The sequence below is a fragment of the Chinchilla lanigera genome, unplaced genomic scaffold (assembly GCF_000276665.1).
Source record: "Chinchilla lanigera isolate Chin_1 unplaced genomic scaffold, ChiLan1.0 scaffold00141, whole genome shotgun sequence".
In the NCBI taxonomy this organism is placed as follows: domain Eukaryota; kingdom Metazoa; phylum Chordata; class Mammalia; order Rodentia; family Chinchillidae; genus Chinchilla; species Chinchilla lanigera.
In genome coordinates, this window is record NW_004955542.1 from 108,969 (window position 1) to 131,699 (window position 22,731).

Consider the following 22,731-nt stretch of genomic DNA (forward strand, 5'->3'; position numbering starts at 1 on the left):
AAAAACAAAAAACCCACAGAAACTGCAGGGACCAGGGATTGAGCCAGGGCCTCCCTCTGAGCTATGAGCCAGCTCTTTTCTTTCTTTTTCTTTCTTTCTTTTTTTCTTTGAGATGAGTTTTGCTAAGTTGCAAGCCCCACAGCCCCCACACAGCCTGGACTGTCCTCAAACTTATGACCCTCCTGTCTCAGCCTCCCAGAGTGGTAGGTCTATAGATGTGTCACTGTTCCCAGAATTTTTATGCTAGTGTATCTGCAATTTTAGAAGAAATAGACAAACTCCTAGACAAAAATTTCCCAAAACTTATTCAGAAGAAAATGAAAACCTGAATAGTCTTATAGCTATTAAAGAAATTGGTATGCAATCGAAGAAATGATACCCCATCAAAGAAAAACAGAACAGGGGCTGGGGATTTAGCTCATCGGCACAGCGCCTGCCTGGCAAGCGAAAGGTCATGAGTTCGGTTCCTGGTACCGGGGAAACAAAGAAAAACAAAACACAAAAACATTAGGCCCAAACATCCTCACTGGCTAGTTCTGCTCACCCTTCAAGGGAGAAACAACCCAAGCTGACCCCGTCTCTAAAGAGAGGTAAGCCCAAGACCACCTCACAGCTTCAGCCACATTTGCCACCATACCTCCCTGAAAACAGGGGCTGGAAATGCCCTACAGCAAAGACTGGTGGGACTGGGGAGGCCAGTGCCACTTCCTCCCCACTATGTGTGTGACCTACAGTACTGTCACCTGACACCAGCTTTGACACCCTTCTTTCAGGGTGGTATCTGTGAATCAAACACTAATCTAGGCTCTCAGGTGAGGGCCACACCCTCTGCCACATTCCAGTGTGCTCAGGGGCCCAAGCTGGCAGGGTATAGCCACTGAAAGTGCATGGCATGGTCTTTCCCACAATAGCCAAGAGCAAGGAGGCAGGCAGCGCTTCCTCAGCCTCCAGGTCCCCAGCACCACCAAAACTACCACTGAAGGCCCACAGAGCTCACCCAGGTGGCCATAGCCCACCACATGCTTGGTGCACGGGCCGAGGCGGGCACGCAGTTCAATCACAAGGTCGTAGAACCGCTCCACAGGCAGGGAGATGTCATACTTGAACACATAGCCGTCATGGCTTAGCGCCTCTGTGATCCTCTCCCTCAGGGCCCACAGTGCCTAGGGCAGAAAAGATGTCACACATCACTGTGACTGCACCTGCACCACTGCCAGTAGGTGGCCAGGCTCTGGTCACAGGGTAATAGCACATTCCTTGTCCACAGGAGGTAGGTCCTGGACCATGACCCAAGCCACCCACAGGCTTGCTCCAGAACAGCACTGAGATGTCAGGGCCCTCCTGGGAGAAGCCAGGCAGCCGCACATCCTTCCCAGCAGGGGGCTGAGTGAGGAGGGACAGAGCACAGGGCCAGCCTAGAGTCAGTCTGCTGTAAAGCAAGGGATCCTGAGATAGCTAAGCAGAGGCAGGAATCGCAAGTGGAGAAGGGCCTGACACACAGGGTCCTAGGGGATCTGTGAGCAAGGAAGGGACAGATTGGTTGAATGGAGTAGGGAAACTGAGGCCGAGTGGGGCCCAGGGAGAGGTTCTTTAGCCAAGGACTGGGTTGAGAGAGGTAGCTCGTCCAGGTAAATGGCTCCAGTTTTCATTTGGCTGTGGGCAACCACAGGACAGAGCTGTGTTTCCCAGATGTGGGGTCCCTTCCCCCACCAGGCACTGACCCACCTGGATCTGGACCCTGGCACCATCCCTGTAGAGACCCCGTCATTCCAGGGGCCACAACAAGTGAAACCTCCAAGGGGACTGTGTTTCCTTTAAAGTAAGCACAGCACCACACTAACCCAGAAGAGCACACAAGACCCCTCATCACCGACCCTCTCACCCATGTCAAGTCCCCAGTTCTCTCACTGCCATTCACAGAGGCCTGGCCACTCCATGCCCAGGCACCCATCTGCCTTGAGGATCTTAGGGGTCCTGACAGATGCTGCTGCCTAAGCTCCCCCTGCCCACCTGACTCTGTTCCAGTCCCTCTACCCTGAGAACTCTCTAGAACATTCAGGCTCTGCCCCAAGGCCACCTGACTTGGGTCAAATGCCATTCAGAACCCCCCAGGCTCCACTGCCCTGAGGCTGGCAAAAGACAAGGTCCTGACTGTACCAGGTCACTGTGACAGCCCAGCCAGGAGGGAACCTGGCATATCCAGCCGGTGTTGGCTGATGAATGAATATGTGGAGGAAGTACAGGTGTGCAGACCACACCTATTGGCTCCACCGCTCCACAGCCCTGGCACAGCACACACCTCCTACCGGCAGGTAAGGACAGGCAGCCAGGTAGAATGCTCAGAGGCTGTTCCTAATCATACAACACTGGCTCCTGCAGACCTGCAGGGGCCCATCTGCAAGACACATCAGAAACCCAGAGCTTCCAGAGGAAAAACTTGAGAACCCAAATGCAAACAGCACTTCCCCAGAGCCTGTCCCATGTGAGGCCAGCAGAGAAGCCTCCGAAATGTCTGCAAGAGGCCTCCATAGACTGCACTACACACACATGGCCAACACACAGTACTGCAGACCCACCACCAGCACCAGCAGAAGGGGGCACAGGTGGGGCTGGACTTCTCAAAGATCTCTGAGGGAAGCCTGCAGGAACAGTGGGCAGGAACAAAGCAGGCCGTGTGGCCATCTGCCCACACCTGCTGGCCCTGCGTCAACTGTGGAGTCCTGAGTGCAGGACATGGAAGGGCTGTGAACAGGCACCCAGAGAGAGTGGGCCGTGCACGATCACAAGCATCTCCCAGGTGGCTCTGGCCAAGGAGATGCCTTTCCAACTCAGGCAGCCACTGCACACGGTCCCCAAAGGAGAAGGCACACAGTGAAGCAACATAGGCACTTACACGAGGCAGCTGCCAGGGCATCTCTGTGCCACCAGGCCAGGGAGTGTCTATTACCAGAGACGATCTGCCAGGCTGAGGACAATGGGATCAGAAAACCAGGGACCCCTGGAAGGAAGCACAACTGTTCTGTGCCCCTAGCTGGGTGTGGACTGGGCTACCAGGCAGCTGACCAATGTCTGCCACTCAGGGGCATTTCCCCTGCAGACTCTGCAGGAGATGCCCAACACACAGCCGTGAGCAACCCACATTCCTGCCCTCACTGGCAGACACAGATCAGGATGAGGGGACATTAAGGCATGGGGCTAGCAAAAGCAACATCCTGTCACCAAGCTCCAGTCCCAGGACTGCACAGCAGGGCAATGATGCATCCCTCAGAATCAGATGCCCTAGAGGGTGAGGGTTCAGGGAGTCCTGTACCTGAGAAGTCAAAAGTCCAAGGCTGAGGTGGCTTCACACAGGACATCCAGAACTTCTCTAAACAGAAACCACATGCACAGCTGCCCTGCCCCCTGCTGGCCATTTGCCACACTGTAGCCAAAGACAAGGCGGACAATAGGAAGACAACAGCTCCTGAGGAAAATTAGGCACTTTCCACCCCACACACAACATAACTCCTGCCATGCCTCAACCATGCAGAACAAACCATGCTGTCCAGACACCATGGCTATATGGAGGAGAAAAGAAGGGCCCAAGCCACACAAGGGCACCTGGACTTTGTTCTGGTCAGTGCCCACAGTGCCATCAGTCACCAGGCCAGAGCCCAGGGCCTGTTCCAGGAAGCCATCCAGTTTCTCCGCATCATGATCTGCACTGGAGCCCGAAGTCTCGACCAGGATATAGAAGGGACTCTCTGGAAGAAGCAAAGATGCACAGTGAGCCAGGCCTGGGCTGTCCCCATGGAGACCAAACTCTAGACCAGAGCCTTCTGCCAAGCCAGAGTTTTCCTGGATGAGGCACTGCATCCCTGGAAATGCTCAGCCCCAGGGTGACCCTGAGAAGGCCCCTCCCCGTTGTCTCAGTGGCACTGCTGGTGCTGGGGCCCCTTCTCCCACCTGGGGATCTCCGTGCTGACCACAGGAGAAGTGGCTGTACCTCGCACTGGCCTGGTCAGGTGGAGGTGCTGCATGACCAGCTGCATGCACTCAGCATCCATGAACTCAAATGCAGACAGGATCTCACCCAGCATCCCCTTGCAGGTGCTGAAGACCTGTAAGACCTCAGCAAAGCCTGGGCAGCCTGCAACAGGTCACAGGTCATCATGGTCAGGCAGCACAAGAACAGTGGGACTCAGAGCTGCATCTATAGATGCCAGGTATCCCTTGTGGGCACCAATACCCATGCAACTTGCAAGATGAGGAGAGGAGGCTCAGGCTACAGGGGACACCCACAAGTTGGCCAACAAGTTTGTCTTGAGGTCACCTCCAGAGTCCAGGTCAGGACAGAAAATGTGCCTAAGAACTGTCAGACAGCACTTGCCTGGCAGGGAGATCCAGAGGGGATACACCTGGAGTCTGCACATGTGTGCCAGCAAAGGGTAGCCTTTGGAAAGTGGCTGCCTGGGTTTCTCTTAGTATAATCGACACCCAGTTTCATCTGCTCTTACAAGTTTCTGGACACCCCAAGGTCTCTGCAGTGCTCCAGGCTAGGGGCCACCCACACAACCCCATCCAGGGAACTGACTGACCAAGTAAGAAAGCAGATGTGCTCAAGGGTGGGTGGCCCCAGAGACCCTGCAGTGGGAGGGCTATACATGCCTGGGTTTTAGAGTGAGCAGTGCCAGCCAGCAAAAGCAAGGCAGCCCCCAAGGGCACCTTCACCTTGGCCTCCTCAAGCCCCACAGAGCTCTTCATGCCAATGAGCTGGCACTGCCAGGAAGCCTCACACACAGGACTCAAGGTGGCTCACGTGGAGCCTGAGGACAGCTGGCACCATAGACCACAGACCCCAAACACTGAGCTGCCTACCATATGGTCATACACAATACCACAGGAAATCACACTGGTTGTGTGTGAAGACAGGCAGAAGTCTAAAACATCTGGCTGGTACAGACAACTACAAAAAGTGATAGTGCACATTTGAAAAGAATGAGTGAAACTTCCAGAAACAAAAACTTTAACCATCACATTCTAAATCCAGTGGACAGGGAGATGCCCTCTAGGATGTGCTCAGCCACACAGGCAACACCGCAAAGGACAGTGAGCACAGATGGGAAGGTGGCCAGAAGAACTGAGCACGCAGCACAAGGGCCACACCACAGCCACACAAGGGAGGGCAGGAAGGGCAGAAGCCACACAGATAGCTGCAAATCCACCTGATGTCTAACCACTATCCCCAAAGAGGAAGAAACAGGCAAGACCTGAAGCAGTAACATAGGACTCCCCAAACTAAAAGCCACTAAGGCACAGTTTAAGAAGTTCAGCAATTCCAAAAAGATGAAAAGGAAAACTTCAGAAGACTGAAAGAATGGAGAGAGGCCTGGGCACAATGGCAATGGGGATGGACTGCAGGGCTGAGGTATGGGTGGATTCTCAGTGGTAGCAGCAGAGCAGCTCTCTGACCTCACGATGTCTCCCAGGCTTGGGTGGAGGACCCTTAAGTGCAGGTCAGGCTTTGTGTCCAGGATGAGATTCAAGCAGTTTATGGATGGATGGAAAGCAGAAGACAAAGTACAGCCCTATCTCCTCTTGCAGAAGTTAACACCTTGCTGTGTGTACAGACAGACACAAAGGCTGGCTGCACTCTGCTGCCTCCTCTCCCACTGACAAGAGCAGTGTAGCAATGTGGAAACAACCCCCAAAGACTGCCTTCCTACACAAGAAGAGACCCACACCAGCTGTACACCTGACCTGAGCCCTCACCTTCAGATTCATGCAGTGCTGCCGCTCATGGTGGAAGTAACAGCTGTGAAACAGCAACATCTGATGGGAATTTCCAACCTGAACATCAACACCAAGTGTCAGTGCCCTTGAAAGCAACCATTTTCCTAAGCAAGAATAAAACTGTAGTGTGCAAGGCAGTTGCAGGCAAGCCAACTACCTAGATCTCCTGGACTTTAGAGGGGGACAGTGCCCCTGAGGGAAGACAGCAATGACACAGTGACATCAGGAGTACACACAGCTATTCAGACAGCAATGTATCCAAGTGACCTGCTTGGTCTTCATTTGACTGGCAACAGGCATCTATCCACAGGTCTGAATCAGAAAAATCGTAATTCAACACATCACTTTCCCTATTGTGATTATTTTGATCATCATAGGATCTATTTAGTTTTTGAAAAATCAGTGCCTTGAGGAAATGTGCACTGAAAAACCAGCAGCTATCCCAGTTGCTAAGGAAGATGAAATGCAGCCCCCTGCCAGCTCCACAAAGAAAAACTGCTCTATGTACCAGAAATGAGATCTAGAGTGAAAAACCTGCTTGAAATTAGTTCTGCAAAGGTTCTTAAAAGACAAAGACATTCTAATGCATTTGCATTTATGTCCTCCTATGACTAGAATTTAGAAACTCAGCTGCTAGTAGCTCACTCTTTGAAGGACTGGTTATTCTACAAAGAAAGCACATGTGGGGCTGGGGATGTAGCTCAGCAGCACAGTGCCTGCCTGGCAAGTGCACTGTTGTCAGTTCAATTCCCGGTACAGAAAAAAAAAAAAAGAAAGCACATGGTCATAATGAGACATTTAAGGTGTGCAATATACAGTGAATGATGAAAACCACTTTTCCTCAAGAAATAACTTAGCTAAAAGGAACAGTTCTTAACAGCTTCTTGCGTATTCTGTTTTGAACTTATAAAAAGCTAATAACGTAAGTCTTGGAAATAGTTCCGTGTTAGCATAAGAAAAATACCTTTTTTTTTTTTTTTTTTTTTTTTTTTAAGAAAGGCTCTCTCAGGGCTTAGGATACAGCTCAGCAACACAAGCCTGGCAAGTACAAGGTTCTAAGTTCAATGCCCAGCACCAAGAAAAAAAAAAAAAAAAACACAAAGATCTATGTGACCTAGGCTAGCCTCAAACTCACAGTGATTCTTCTGCCTCAGTCTCCCAAGTGCTGGGACTATAGGCTAGCTCATTCTTTTCTCATGGCTACATAAGCTTCTACTGCATGACTATAGTCCCAGTGGTGCATTCAGATTAAGTTTGGAATGTGGTATAAGTAGTATCAATGGAATATTTCTTGCAGATAGAGTGTATCTATAAGATCATTTCCCTGAGTGAAATTCCTAGGTCAGTTGAAGTATGCCTTTTTACTACTGACAGATGTGTCAAACCTATACACCCTCTAAGGGTGTTTGTGCCTTGTTTTGAATCTGTAAGATTCTCACTTCTTCTTCAGCTCTCATTTTATTTTTTTAATTAAACAATTGGCTGATATAATGTAAGATCAAAATAAGAACTATACTCCTTAATGAAACTGTATTTATACTTAAAAGAAAGAAGATGGGGCCGGGGATATAGCTCAGTGGCAAAAGTACCTGCCTGGCAAACGCAAGGTCCTGAGTTCAATTCCCAGTACCAAAAAAAAAAAAAAAAAAAAGAGTTTTAAGATGGCCCAGAATGGGGGTTGCAAAAGATCCACCAACTTCCCATCAACAGTGAACCCAGCGCCTCTGACGTGACCAGCATGGACAGGGGAGAGCAGGGACTGCCTCAAGGCAGCACTTGGGGAGGAGGTGACATGGGCTTGCTAGAGTGTAAGCCTTGAGGGCACTTGTAACACAGATTCCACCACAGGAGACGGCCAAGTCCAGAGTTACAAGGATGGATCTTAATGGCATGCTGGATGTAAGAGGAATGGAGAGCAAAGGAAGAAGCCCATGAAGTCACAATAATTAGGATGACATGGACTGAAAAGATAAGACAGACGTAAGCTCTGTGACAATCGGAACTTGTCAGAGGGAGGTAGAATCAGGGAATCCACACTCCTAAGCCTCCAAGCAGGGCAGGGCATGCACTGAACTGGACTGGAAAGTTCCAGACACCTTCTGTCTCTTAGAAGATGGGAGAGGAAATGACAGGTAACTACCTAATGCAAATGAAGGCAGGAAAAGCGACAAGGGACCAGGGGGAAGGTAGGAAGGGGACAGAAGCTTGCCCCAAGTCTGCCCCAAAGGGCAGTGGGTCTGACAGCATGGGCCCTGAGTGTGGAAATGTTGCAGCAGACATGTTCTGGGCTGGGGGCCTTTCCTCAGGGACAGCACTCACTGCCTATGGTGATTAAGACTGCGTCCTATATGAGCGGCTCTATTCTACAAGATCCACCCAACCTCCTGAGTAAGGAGACTGTTGGCCCCCAGAGGACAAAATCAACCATCAAACAGTTTGCTAAAAAGGACGGTCACCAAAGGAAAAACTGTCTTCTGTGCTTCTGTAGGAAGCTACACGGTCAAGCAAGACCATGACCCATCCTGGTGGCTGACAGTGACAATGGAGCTAAGAGGCTCTACAAATGGTTCCAAAAATAATGTCTAAAGAGCTTTAACAGACCTTGCTATTTGGGAAAAAAAGGGAGGGGGTAATTTTGATTAATACTGGTCTTACTTTAACTTGGTCTTGGACATCCAGAAAAAAAAAAAAAGTTATCAAAGACATATTAAAGTAATAATAATATAGACAAAACATCAAAAGGGGCTCCAACCACTGACTGCTAATGACAGTTTCTGACTACACCTGTAAACAGGTCTAAGTGCCAACTGGTTACAATTACCTGACTACAACTGCTATTCCAATCTCTTAAAAACAGTATCAAGATATGACTTCTTCCCCAATCTGCTTTCCATTCTAGTCCTCATGCTTTAAAGTTTATTTATTCTTGCCTAGTGAAGACATGATGTGCTTAACGTATCTTATACCCTTCATTCCCTCAGGCAAAAGGGATTTCTAGGTCAAACCCCACCACTTGACTTTCTAGTTCATCCACACCAGTAAAGATGAACCCACCTTATCCAGCTAATATAGTCCTGATAAAGAGCATATCAGAAAGAGTGAACTGCTCATGGAGTTTGAAGAAAAGAGTGAGCATAATTAAAGGGGAGGGAATTGTGAGAAACAATAGCTCTGTCTTTTCTGTCAAACAAGAGTGCCTTCATATTGGACTCTAGTCTACCCTAGGCAGCCCTTCCAAACACACCAAATTACTAGAACTGCCTGCTCAGTTTAGACTCCAGAAACACAGCTAACAGCTAAAGATAACTTATCAATACCCAAGGACTGCCAGGGATATAGCTCAGTGGCTTAAGCGCTTGCCTGGCAAGCACAAAGTTCAGTTTGATTCCTGGTACCAAAAAAATAAAAAAATAAATAAGGAATACCCAAGGACTTTCAATGCCCCCTACCCCCGCCCTCCCCTCCCTTAACAATCCTGCTCAGCAATCCCTCACACTGCTTAAACTAGCCAGTCGGGATAGACTGTAAACCTTCAACCCAACCAATGGGGAAAAAGGTCAGCTGCTTCTCCAGCTTCACCTGCACTTTGTCCTGTGTATTTGTTACTCCTCTGCTGGGGTGTGCTTGTGCCCTTTTGCAAAAGTAAAAAGCCTTGTCATAAAAGAAAAAAAAAAAAGACTACATCCTAGCCAGATGTGGGGGAGGCACACCTATCATCGAGCATTCTAGAAGACTGAAGCAGCAGGACTACAATTTTGAACCTGGACAACTTAGTGACTTAGAAAGACCCTGTTTCAGAATTTATAATTTGTTTTTAAAAAAGTAGGGATATAGCTTAGTGTGAAGGTCCTATGTTCAATCCCTAGTACTAAAAAATAAAAAGGTCCTGAAACCTACAACAGATGACATTATTTCCCTTGTACCTCACTGCACACTACTTAAACTCAAGCACAATGGGGCAAAGGAGCACAAGAGAACCTCAGTGTGGCTACAGACAAAGTGTGATCGACCCAGGACAGGAAAAGGTTTCTGATTGGAGGCTACGCTCTATAAGCACCACGGATGCTAGGTCCTGGACTCCAACCCCTCAGGAAACAGAGCAGCCAGGAAAAACAGGCCCCTCCCACCCTCACCCTCAGCCCAGGGCTGCTTCCCACCACCCAGCCCAGCCAGGGCAAGGACACCTACCAAGGAAGGCCACATTCACAGCATTAGGCCTGGGAGGGCACAAGATGGACACAGCTGTGATGACCCCCAGGGTGCCCTCTGACCCGATGAACAGCTGCTTCAGGTCATAGCCGGTGTTGTCCTTTCTCAGGGAGGTCAGGCAGTCCAAGACAGTGCCATCAGCCAGGACCTGGCAGGGAGAAGACACAGGCCTTCACACTTGCCAGTTCCAACGTCCGCCTTTGCACTTCTCCAGACTCCACACTGAGGGTAGCACCTCAACCCACAGCACCCTCCCACGCCACCCACAGCAGGAGCCCCCACCTGCTCCAGAAACAAAGTGACCCCAAGAGTCAGCTGGCTAGATAAAGGAAGGATTTTTCTTCCTGTTTGGAGCAAGATTCCCCCAACCTTACCATCACCACACATCCGAGAAGCTCATTGTCCAGCTGCTGGAGGAAGGCCTGCCTGAAGAGGGGATAATACTTGGGGAACACACTTGGGATGAACATACCTGAGGAAGCAGGGGGAGCACACCTGGGGAACACTCCTGGATGAGCACAGCTAGGGGAACACATCTGGGGCATATATCTGGGGGAGCACACCTGAGGAACATACCTGGGATAAACACACCTGGGAGAGCACACTTGGGGAACACACCTAGGGAACATACCTAGAGAAGCACACCTAGGGAGCACACCTGGGAAGTACATCTGGGGGAACACACCTGGGAGCACACCTGAAGTAGTACTGCAGTGGGGTTCCCCCTACACTGGGACCCATTTTCCCTATAAGCCTTGTGGTCCTTGGACTTTGAGCCTCAAGTTTGCTGGCTGGTTCTTTGAGTCTGAGGCTCACTGACAGCTTGGCAACAAGAGAAGGCAATGTACCATGAAAATAAACAGCAGCCATCAGAAAACAAAGCTACTAGGATGTCGTAATTTCCAGGATAAACATGGTTTTGCCTTTATATTCCACCTGAGTAAACAGGACAAAAGCCCCGCCCTTCAGAAACTGCAGTGTGTGATACTCAGGACTGAGTAGATTCTGGGGAACAAGCTGGCGCTGGTGGCCCTAGCTAAGCCAGCTCTGACCATGACTGAGAGGCCCAACCCAGGAAGAACACTGCAGTGCTGCTTCCCCTGGTGGCTCCTCATGTGGATGCGCCATCTGTGGCATGAGAAGCAGAGCAGACTTCCCTGAGTGGTGTGTGGAGCCCAGGGGCTGGCACAATGGGACCTCTGATCTGGGTTATGGCCCAGATCCCAAGGTGGCCTCCCCCATATATGCCATCACCTGGGGCCTGAAAAAGCAGCCTGCAGGACCTCCACAGCTCGGCCCAAATTGGTACCAGCTCACCACTTCCAGGCCCAGGACAGTCCCACGCAGCGAGCCATAGCGCAGGAACCGCATACCACCCGCATTGGTCGCCACATTGCCCCCGATGTGGCAGCTGCCCTTGGCTCCCAAGTCCAGTGGCATGATGAAGCCCCGCTCCTGCACATAGTGGTTCAGCTGCTCCAGCACACAACCCGCCTGGCAGACTAGGATTCCTGTGGAGAGCAAAAGTGCTGCCACAGCCCATGGCTCCTGGGGCACACAAGAACAGTCACAGCTGGGAGTCCAGCCCCAACACCCTGCAGATGCAAACCATCCAGAAGGGGTGCCCAGGGTAGAGCAGAGCTGAGGAAGAGGTCTCCCCTTCTACCCTGCCCAGCCTCTAAGTCACCTCTGAAGAAGAAAAACTAAGAAGGCAAAAGTGGAGAAAAACCACACATGCCCTCACATACATGCACACATTCACACTGATGGAGTGAGAAGATCGCTACAAAGCAGTGTCCTCCACTGGGACTCGTTCTACAACCTCTCTGATGATGTCTGGGTACTTACTGGTATGGGCACTACTGGCATCTAGTGGAGGGACTCTGGAGCTGCTGCTCAGCACCCTAACAGTCACAGCACCCAGCCACAAAGACAGACCTGGGCCAAGTGCCCCAGGGGCAGTGATGGTGCTGCTGGGTCACCACACCATGGGAAAGGTCGCTGTGGCCACAATGTGTCAGAGTCTAAGGGGACCAGAGTGACAAGCGGTCAACTCCAGCTGCCATTCCTTGCCAGCTTGGGACGTGCACACTCGCTTGCCTAACCACAGTCCAGGTGGCTGACAAGGAAGGACAACCCTGACCAGCAGAGGGTTAGACAGGGGTGCCCAGTGGGCAGCACAGGCTTACCAGACACGTCATGGAAGCTGATGACCTGGTTCATGAGGGCAGTGGATAGGATGATCTCATCAAAGACGGGGACACTGCCCCCCACCAGGCCTGTGTTCCCCCCCTGCGGGTTCACAGCCAGGTTCCTCTGGTGACAGTGCCTGAGATAAGGAGGGGCATCAGGCCAGCATCTCTACTCCAAGGCCACTGTCCCTGAAGGTCATACCATGGGACCAACACCTGCCCCCTCAAATCTGGTCCCTGTCCTCAGCCTCCCCAAAGCTCCTCCCACCACAGTCATGGGAAAGTAAGGAAGGCAACATTTTCCATGAAATTGCACAGGCCCTGTGCCTGACACCTTCTCCAACCACAGTGGGGCAGTGAGGAGTGAGAGGGACTCCTAAGAACCCAGCAAGTTCCCACAGTGCCCACACCTCATCACCTTCACTCCTATTAGTCCTTCTGCTACTGTGTCCCCACATCCCTGACCCACAGCCCCAGACCATGCCTTGTGGTCAGCAAGGGCATCTCTTCTCCACCTAGGCCCACCCTGCAAAAACCTAAAGTGAGGATTCCAGTAGGGAGGGGCTTGGGGAAGGGAGTGCACAAAGTGGACCCCAGAAGGCAGCATGTTGTAGGGATAATGCTGCAAGTGTGACCCTGTGACCACGCCACGTATCCCCACCTGGGATGCCACACTCAGTGTTACCTGAGGATGCAGGACACCTCCTCCGTGGTCCGGGGCCTCAGCAGCACCTTGCTACATCCTGGGACAGAAAACAGCACATCAGCTGGTACAGGGAAGAGATCTGGATATGCCTGTCTGCGCTCATGGAAAAAGATGATCTCTCCAAGCACCTTCTCTTCCCAAGGGGGTAACCCCCAAATCACATCTGTCAGGCCCTACACGCTCAAAGACAAGACAGGAAGAGAAAGGTGGGGCCCAGTGATATGCTGGGCAGGAAACTGTTCTGGCCACAGGGGTCAGCATGTAGTATCACTGCAGAGATCCTACCATCCTCCACTTCCACTGGGGCGAAGATGGCCAGGGCCATGCTGAGGGATATCCAACAGCCTTCTCTACCACAAAGTCACTGAGTATCCCTCTGAGACTCTGAACACCCTGCTGCTCCTCAAATTGCCACTTGATGACTTTAGGACATGTTGATCATCCTCACAAATCAGCTACTACAACAGCTGCCAGGTAGTGATTTCTAATCAATCCACCACCATGATGCATTCACTTGGCCATCCACCCATGCACATGAGGGGGGCTCACAGAGTCCTCTTGCACACACTGCCTTTTCCACCTCATGCCAGACATGGTAGGTGGCAGACCCACTAAGCTTGTGCTTAACCACTGCCTCCTGAGATAGCCGGGTTTCCCTCAGTCGTGTTGGCTTCTTCAAGACCCAAGGTGGCAGCAGGAACTCTTGGGAGAAGCTGTCATCGCTCTTTCTGCAACCTAAGAATCAAGCACTACACAGTTCCTACCTTACTTTCTGACTCTGAAAGACACAAATTTTCTTTTCACCTATGTGAGGACTTTTGCTGAGTGGGCCGTGCTGCACTGGGGATATCAGCCTGAGACAAATGTCTGTGGCTTTATCATCCTGCATATGTTCAGAGATGGGAACTTCCTGGCAAACCCTAAGCCCCTCACATAGGAAACATCCTACAGGTCCCTTGAGTCTTCCTATCATAGACAGAGAAGACCAGACAGGATTCATACTCTCAGGACCTCAGCTAACTCCAATGGGAAGACAATAACAACAGCCTCCAGATGCCCCAGCATGCAGACAGTGCCAGCTCCACAGACCACAGGGCAGGAGGGAGGAAGTCAAGAGCACACATGCTGGAAAATACCGAAAGCCAGGCCAGAAGTGACTGCCCCAAACATCCAGGGCAGAATAAAATGGCCATATGCCACCCCCACCCACAGGCTGCCTCATCTTCCAGGTCACCTGCATTGGTGACAACCAAAAAGTGCCCCTCCCCAACATTTCAAAGGATCTTGTCCCCCAGGAGCACCAGTCTAACCAGCCTAGCCTGAACAACTTAGTAACTTAGTGAGACCCTCTCTCAAAACAAAAAATAGAAAAATGGTTGGAGATTACTATGATTTATATCTAAAATGTTTCCCAAATCCTCCTGCACTCCCTGGTGGGGTTTAGGGTGGTAACTGGTTCCTGGGTATGTAATACTGGATCATGGGAGTGTGGTGCTGGGTTAGTCCGATTGGTTTAATATAGTTCGGAGTACAGATGCTGGACTTACTAAAGAGGGAAGACCCATTCTGGGTGTGGGTAGCACTATGCAATAGGCTTATAGCCTGGATGCAATAAAGGGGCAGGAAAAAGGAAGCATGCACCCCTCTCATGCTTCCCTGCCTTGGAGCCAGTTGACTATGGGCTTAAACCTCTACAAAGGGTGAGCTAAAATAAACCTTTCCTCTTCAAACTTGCAGGTGTCAGGTACTTTGTCTCAGCAACAAGAAAAGTAACTAAGGCAAGGATATCATTCAATGCAATGGTTCAATTCCAAGTACCATAAAAGGAGAAAAGAAAAGGTTGTATGTAATGATCTGTACCTTAGTGTCCCAAAACAGCCTCACACCCTCACAGGTGGGGACTTTGAAGGTGACTGGATTATGAGGACTCACAGCTGACTACCTGTTAGGTGGTGGGGCCTGGTTGGAAGAGGCAAGTCACTGAGGGCGTGGCCTAGGAGAGCTTCTCTCTCTCCCCAGCTCCTCCCTTCTCACCCCCTCTGCTTCCTGGACATCATAAACCAAAACAAACCTCTACTCCTTTAAATTCTGGGTATCGGATATTGTGTCTCAGCAACAAGGAAAGTGACTAGGAGAGATTTTGGTACCAAGAGTGAGGTTATTTCCAGGACAAGAGTACCTGACCATATGGTTTAGAAGCCTTTGGAACTTGCTTGGGAAAAAGCATGAAAAGGTTTGATGTAGGCTACTAAAACCTGGAATACTGTGAGGCCAGACCGATGGGAGATTCTGGTCCAAGCTCATAAGACAAGAATGCTGACAGAAATACAGCAGGTAAAGACCAGGCTCAGGAGCTTTTAGTTGGGGACAAGGACACCATTGGAAGTTGGACTCCAGGCCATGTGTGTTATGCTCTGGAAGAAAATTTGTCTTCTTGCCCATGTCCAGAGACATTGTAGAAGAATGAGCCTAAGGGCAGTGGACTGATTAATCTGGCAGAAGAAATTTCAAGGCAGTCTAATATTGAAGTGGTGGCATGGCTACTGTTGGGGGCTTTTAGTCACCAGCACCTTGAGAATCAAAAGCAAACAGCTCACTAAAACAACTGTAAAAGTTTTGAATTTTCTCAGGAAGGAAGCACCATTATGGCCTACAAAGAAGTACGGAACTTGGCTGCTGAAAAGATTACTTACTATTAAAAAAAACCAAGTCCTGGGGGTGGGGAGCAGGAAGGGAAGGATCCAGTTGCCCCTTTCCCTGGCCCACACAGAGGCTGTGGGGTGAGGGCCCACAGGGACCCCTCTGCGCACTGGGGGGCAAAGAGACTTCACACTTGTCCGCTCACTCCCAGGCTGGCTTCTGGGTGCAGCTAGCGATCCTCGATAACTGATGGGGAAGGGAAAGGTTCTTTAAGGAAACTTTCACAAAAATCAAAATTCAAGAGGATTAAGGAAGCCGCAGGAGCCAGGCGTGGTGGCACACGCCTATAATCCCAGCACTAGGGAGGCTGAGGCAGGAGGATCGTTGTAAGTTTGAGACCAGCCAGTACTACAAAGTGAGCTCAAGGCCAGCCTGAACTGCATAGGGAGACCCTGTCTCAAAAAAAAGACAAAAAAAAAAAAAAAAAAAAAGGAAGCCCCAGGAAGCCCAGAGACCTGCCCGTAGCAGCACCCATGGGGACAGAGACCAGCTTGCCTGGGCACCCTGAACACTTGGGCAGCTTCAACCTGTGAGCCCCCATGAAGGGAAATAAGAAAATCAGAAGGGTGCACAGGTCTTAATTACAAATAGCAGAATGGGAAATAAATACCCTTAAGATGGTTCTACTTTAAAACAAAAAAATAAAATAAAATAAAATAAAATAAAACAAGTACTTTGGAACAGGACAATAGAAAAGATGGCCTGAAGGATTGCAAGAGCCAGCAGGACTCCACCCTTTGCAGCTCCAAACTGCGAAGGTGAAATGAAAGATTTTGCTTTGAGAAGAGGGTCCCAGGGCATCATGCTTGAGAAAGGCCACGTAGAGAATTTACTCTCTACGATTTGGTTCATAATACTTGACCATCCAGGCACTCAGAGACCCCTCCAGCCATGATACAAGGAAAACCAGTTATTGTTCCAACTGGCAGCAGATCTTCGCATTATTCACATGATACTGCAAGAGTTGTAGACTCAGTGAGGCTTCCACCCAGATTTCAGAGGAAAGCCTGGGAGGCCAGGCAGTGTGCCTCTCAGAGACCATTCATAAAGCTGTGTGAAGCTGAAAATGCAATACAGACCCCAGAAAGCTCAAATGTCTGAGGAAAACTGCGAAGAGTGACCAAAGCCACTCCAAGAAAAGTCACTGAGTTCTACAAGAACCAGCAATGCCATAGGGGCAGAGACCCAAACCATTTAGAGTTCACATCTCACCATAGCTTTCTCCAGATACTAGACACAGAACTATGGGATTTAATGTTTGCCCTGCTGGGTTTCAGTCTCACTTTGGTCCCATTCCTTTCTATCTCCCATTCCTCCCTTTTGGGATGGAAATGTTTATCCTGTGCCGCTGTATGTCAGCAGTATTCATCTTTCTTTTTTATTTTTACAGGGGTTCACAGCTAACAGCTTGCCTTGAGCAGCAGAGAAGACTTTGGACTTGGACTTCTCAGCAATGCCAGAACTGTTAGGACTCTGGCAGCTCTGAGATGGACAAAATGCACTTTGCATAAAGAGATGTGTGGGACGCTTTTAGAGGCAAAGGGTGGAATGTTATGGTTTATTTATCTAGATGTCCCCCAAGAGCCTCATGTGCTCATAGGTAGGGCTTTTGGAAGGTGAATGGGTTATGCGTGGTTATCGCTAACTTGCTGTTAGGAGGTGAGGCCTGACTGGAAGAGGGGTGTGGCCCTGGAAGGGTTTATTTCCCTCCGCAGCCCTTCCCTTCTTACTCTGTTTCCTGGGCATCATGATATGAGCAGCTCCCCTCCACCAGGCCGCCCTGCCTTGGGGCCAGTTAACTGTGTGGACTGAGACCTCTACACACTGGAAGCCGAAATAAACCTCTTCCTTTAAGTAGCAGGCGTCAGGCACTACTTTTCAATGACCAGGAACGTGACCAACAGTGCAGCTTCAGGACACAGTCAAAGTAATTCAAAGTTATAATGTACTTTTTATCCTTCTAGAAAACTCCTTAAAAAAAAATCTAAGTGTCTTAAAGGCGTAATACAGATATAAATGGGCCCTTTCCTAGTTTTCTAACTATAAATACGGCTATTACCTTTCACTAACAAATTAAGCCCACCTTTCGATAGATTAATAAATTCCACAGATTTCCGCCCCAACAAATACATAATCTCTGCCATTCTACAGACCATAATGCTTCTTACCCTAGAATGCCTACACTCTCTTCTGTTGGACAGAAAGTTAGGAGGCAGCTGGCTGGACATTACATGAAAAGCAAAAAACTGATGTTTTCTTTTTCCTCTTAGCATAGATAGAATCCAAGTAAGTTTATGGTTTAAAACTTTGGCCCAAGAGAATGTCAGCTCCTTTGAACATGTTAATAAGGTCCAGCGTCCATACAAAGTCCAACAAGGGTGAAGGGTTAGAAAAACCTCAAGGCCTCAAACAAACTCAGTGAAACTTTCCACCTAAGGAATGGACAGGATACGCTTCCTCTCTGAAAGTGCTCTAACAGCACATTAAGGCCACATTTTCACAGGTTTCTACCCGCCTCCCAAGAGAAGGGTGTCTCCAGTTCCAAAGCTTCTCATTTCTCTGAATGCCCACACCCTACTCTACTGTGTATTTTAAACTTTTGCCTAATAAATCCTTTGTGTCTCTTACTAACCAGACCTGAAAATTCTTTCTCCACAATTTCCATGAGAAATTTACATTAGGATATCCCCTGAAGCCCCATTTAGTCCTATAAATGTAACCTGAGCCCTATTTCAATGTAAATGCCATCTTGGCGCTTGCCCGTCTTCCTGCTTGAAAGTGTATGAGCTCTCTGAATCACTCTGAAAATCCATCACTTTGCAGTAAACTTTACCTATACTCTATGCAGCTGCCTGTGTGTATTGCTGAAATATTTTGTCAAAGACACCAAAAGCCCAAGAGCAGCATCACCAATCCCTTGTGGTATTAGGACCCAGTTTCCTGGTAATATTTCTGTGTACTTCTTTCTGCCTACTAAATCTATCTACACCTCTCATGACAAGTCTGGCAGCTGTTTCCCAAGTCTGCCAATTCTTTTCCATGAGAAATCAACAATCTATTCTGTGGGTGGGGGTGGCTGAGGTCCCTACCTCCTCTTTGGGGAGGGACTACCTTGGAGAGAATTATTCTGGTGGAAATAATTAAGATCTTGAAGCCAGGCATGATGGTGCATGCCTGTAACCCCAGGACTCTGAAAGGCTGAGGTAGAAGGATCCCAAATTTGAACCCAGCTTGGGCAATTTAGCAACTTAGTGAGACCCTATTGAAGTAGGATTAAAAAAAAAAAAAAAAAAAGTAAAGGTAAGTAAAAAGGAGACAAGGCAAACCATATTTTTAAAAACTGTACTTTTGGGGCCAGAGATATACCTCAGCAGTGCAGTGCCTGCCTGACAAGCTTGAGGTCCTCAGTTCTATTCCCGGCAATACTCCCCCCAAAATTGTACTTTTAAGAAGACTGCAACTTCCAGAACACAAAGTTATGCAAGCTTATCCGTATCAGCATTTCACAGGTTAATTCAGCTTTTTTCCTTCCAGACCTATCACATGCCAAATTCAAAAGTCCATAATTGGCTTAATTTAAAAAATGAAGAGTAGAAACCTAACCTTAACATAAAGGAACAGGTTGAGATAATTTAAAGAATACTTAAATTATCCATCCTATATTCTTAAAAAAAAACCTGAGGTCATACTTTCACCTGTCCAACAGGCCATTACCCTTCTGCAAGGTGGGCCACATTTTCACAGGTTTCTACCCGCCTCCCAAGAGAAGCGTGTCTCCAGTTCCAAAGCTTCTCATTTCTCTGAATGCCCACACCCTACTCTACTGTGTATTTTAAACTTTTGCCTAATAAATCCTTTGTGTCTCTTACTAACCAGACCTGAAAATTCTTTCTCCACAATGACAGTCAGTGAACCTGCACACTTATTCTGCAGGTAGGGCAGGTCTACCTTTCTTATCTCTGCTTTCCCAACCCCCTCCAGACCCTGTCCAGTGGCACTGTCTCACAATAAAAAATAAAAGGGATGGGGATGTGTACAGCTCAGTGTAAAGCCCCTAAGTTCAATCCTTACGGGGGAAAAATCTTGAGATGCTCATCCTAGGTGGACCCTAAGCCCAATGACAAGGTCTCTATAAGACACAGAAGAGGAAAGGTGGATGGAGCAGGCAGCGGCTGGTGTGGTGCCACCAGGAGTCTGGGATATCTTGGGCCCCAGGAGCTGGACAGGCAGAAAGGCTCCTCGCCAGTGGCCTGGAGGGCACAGCCATGCAGACACCTGCCTCCAGAATTCAGAGCGGGAGCTTCATCAGTTCTTTGGTTACAGCAATCCCGGACACTAGGACAGGAGCTGGGAAAAGCACAGAGCGGTTCACAACCCTGCAGGCAGCTAGGGAACCATGTCACGTCTTCATTTGCAGATGTCACACACGACCTGTAAACTTGGCCACATTTTATTCTCAAACTTCAGGTCTCTCCCCACAAGGCTTGTCCCCAAACGCATGAGAGGGCACAGGGACAGTGAAGCCATTTCCTGGCCCCACGCTCCTCACTCCACCCGTCCACTCCCCAGAGCCCTGACTCACCCCGGACACTCTTCAGCCAGTCCACGTTGGCCACCTCCAGCTCCTCCGGGTCTGTGATGACCCTGCCCGGGATGATGCGTTCGAAGGCGGCCAGGTCCTCCTCAGACACCACAGAGAAGGGCAGCCGCTGCACAGGGTAGCGCTCGGAGGTAAGCATCACTCCGGGGACACGGGGGACCGTGGAGCAGCAGCCTCTGAAGGCCAGAGGGCGGCACATTCTCCAGGGGAACCTCGGCCACCTCTGCTGTCCCACCGAGGCCCCAAGAGCGCAGGTTGTCCTCCGCCACGCTGGAGTGGCCTGGAAGATCCATGCGGACCATCTGGGCACCTGACGGGGCACCATTGCCTCTGCCCTGCGAAGGGATTGGACCTGCGATTCAGCAGCACGGTGGAGCCCCGCAAGCCCCTCCCAGCCCCAGCACACAGCTTCGCCGCCGGGAGGGTCGGGCAGGACGGCCTGAGGGGCGGCGCTCACTGCCGATGCACGCAGGGGCCCCGGGGCGCGCTCTTCACAGCTTTTAAAAATAACCTTTCGGGGCTGGGGATTTAGCTCAGCGGCAAAAGCGCCTGCCTGGCATGCAGAAGGTCCTGAGTTTGGTTCCCAGTACCGGAGAAAACAAAACAAACAAAATAATAATAATAATAATAATAATAATAATAATAATAATAATAACCTTTTAAGACGCTAAAAGGAAAACGAAGGTACCACCGAATTACACACTAAAAGAGGGCCGAAAGGGCGAGTTTCATGTTCTGCGTATATTATGTCACAAGTTTAAAGAATGTCTGCATAGTCAAAATCTTTTCCTAGCCAGGCGAGATGGCGCACGCCTGTAATCCCAGCACTTTGGGAGGCCGGCACAGGAGGACAACACGTTCTTCGCTAATGTGAGCGAGCGACCTAGCAAGACCCTGTCTCACAGGTGAGCGCAGGAGGGAGCGACTCGCACCAGCGAGGTCAGGCCACCCTCAGGGCAACAACCGCGAGGCGCAGCTCCTCCCAACGCAGGCACGGCCCTCCCTGCGCTCAGGGCGCCTGCGCGAGCGCCCGCGCCTGCGCCTCATCCCGCCGCGCGTGTCTCGCTGGCGGTGCATGAGCAGCACCCTGCGCCTCCGGGTGACCCGGCCACGAACCTGCGCGTGCGATCAGCGCACAAGGTCAGAAACTGACGGACCCGGCAGTCAGGAACCACAGTCACCCGGGCGTGCAAACGCACCCGGCCGCACCTCTGGCTACTTTCCGGGCCCAGTCAGCGTGACGCACCATCCAAGACGCACAGAGACGGGAGGGACAGGGCGGAGCGGCGCCTGCGCACTGACTCCTTCCCGCCCGGGCAGAGCGCGCCCGGGCCCCGCCCACCATGAGTGCCCGGAGTACCGAAGCACCTGGATCAGAGGTTCAACTCCACCCAACAGGCTTCCCACCGCCGCCTGTCTACAACCTGTCCCTACCCGGCCCCACATGTCCACCAGCCAGGGCCAAGCTGGTAAAGCCCACTCCCGCACCCTACTGTGGACCCCTTCTCCTAGGACCCTCTGTCTCCCCTGGGTCTCTATCTCCCCTGGGTCTCTCCCCAAGGGTCTCCATCTGCTCTAGGATTCTTGGCTCCCTCAGGTTCTGTCCATTATGCTGATGTCCCTTGGGGAGCCAAAGTGACAAGATCGTCTCCGGGCAAAGGCCCAGGAGCTGGGGCTCACGTGGAACCTCAAGGGACTAGGGGATAGCACTGTCCTTAGAGGCCAGGCCAGTTCCACGGAGTGCCCCTCCCAAACCCCTGAAGCCATCCACACAGCCACTCCTCAGCAGCTGCACCCCAGCTCCACAGGGCGCCACCCCGCTGTGGCTACTCCAAGATACTAGGCTGGCTGAGACTCCCCTGGGAGGTTCTGCCCCTCCCAGGCCTGTCCAGTTATTCAGAGGCCTCTGCTCTCCCTTTGGCTTTCAGCCTCCACAACTTAATCCTTAGAGTACAACGGCTCCTACCATCCTGGGTGACAGTACCTGGTGTCCAGAGTAGGGCATATCTTTGTGCAGACTCCCATCACCAGTCCCTATTCTTCCTGGCTCACCCTATTCTGTTGTCTCAGGGAAAAAAGATGAGGGCATTCTGTGGCTAGCAGATGGTTTAAGGGGAGCACTTGCTTAGCATGGAAGAAGTCCTGGTTTGATCCCCAGCACCACACAAACACAAATTTTGGATCTCTGAACCAGATTGGGACAGAGAGCAGCAGGAGAGCTACCAAAGCCTCGGGCAGACTGTGGCAGTGCAGTCACTTTGCAAAGGAAACTAGCAGGTTCTGGTGTCCCTGCAAACTGGCATGGAGAAAATGACATGACACGTTAGCAGCTGCATCCATGTGCCAAGAGAGCGCTGCCCTGTCTAGAGTCACAGGCGCAAGTGGAGACACTATCCATACCTTCAACAGACTGCACCCCTGGGGTCTGCCCACCTCCTGCAGAGGTTAGGTCAGGTGGGTGTGTCAAGCACGTCACCCTGGCATCTTCTACATCAAGGACTCCTACTCAGGATATATCAGAGAGGTCCACACAGTCCTCTCCCACAGGCCAC

The 22,731-nt window shown here is 50.5% G+C and overlaps 1 protein-coding gene across 6 annotated transcripts in view; it reads right to left on the minus strand.

Annotated features, from left to right (window-relative positions):
* Window positions 1-21,479, minus strand: part of D2hgdh (D-2-hydroxyglutarate dehydrogenase) — a 31,069-nt gene extending 9,590 nt beyond the window's left edge. Inside the window, exons 1-11 of one of the 6 annotated variants that reach the window (XR_001232164.1) lie at window positions 21,296-21,479; window positions 20,162-20,514; window positions 12,859-12,916; window positions 12,171-12,310; window positions 11,236-11,492; window positions 10,356-10,403; window positions 9,961-10,129; window positions 3,986-4,129; window positions 3,601-3,743; window positions 2,894-3,421; window positions 1,074-1,163 (exon numbers count right to left, since the gene is read on the minus strand). Coding sequence is in view for 5 of the 6 variants with exons in the window: in XM_013508084.1 (XP_013363538.1) it covers window positions 998-1,163; window positions 3,601-3,743; window positions 3,986-4,129; window positions 9,961-10,129; window positions 10,356-10,403; window positions 11,236-11,492; window positions 12,171-12,310; window positions 12,859-12,916; window positions 20,162-20,504 (1,468 nt within the window). In the remaining variant the exon portion in view is untranslated. Of the gene's footprint in view, window positions 1-997; window positions 1,164-2,893; window positions 3,422-3,600; window positions 3,744-3,985; window positions 4,130-9,960; window positions 10,130-10,355; window positions 10,404-11,235; window positions 11,493-12,170; window positions 12,311-12,858; window positions 12,917-20,161; window positions 20,515-20,835; window positions 21,160-21,295 lie in introns of those variants that run through there. The other 5 variants (XM_013508086.1, XM_013508084.1, XM_013508085.1 and 2 more) reach the window with 5 other exon arrangements.
* Between the last annotated feature and the right edge of the window lie 1,252 nt (window positions 21,480-22,731).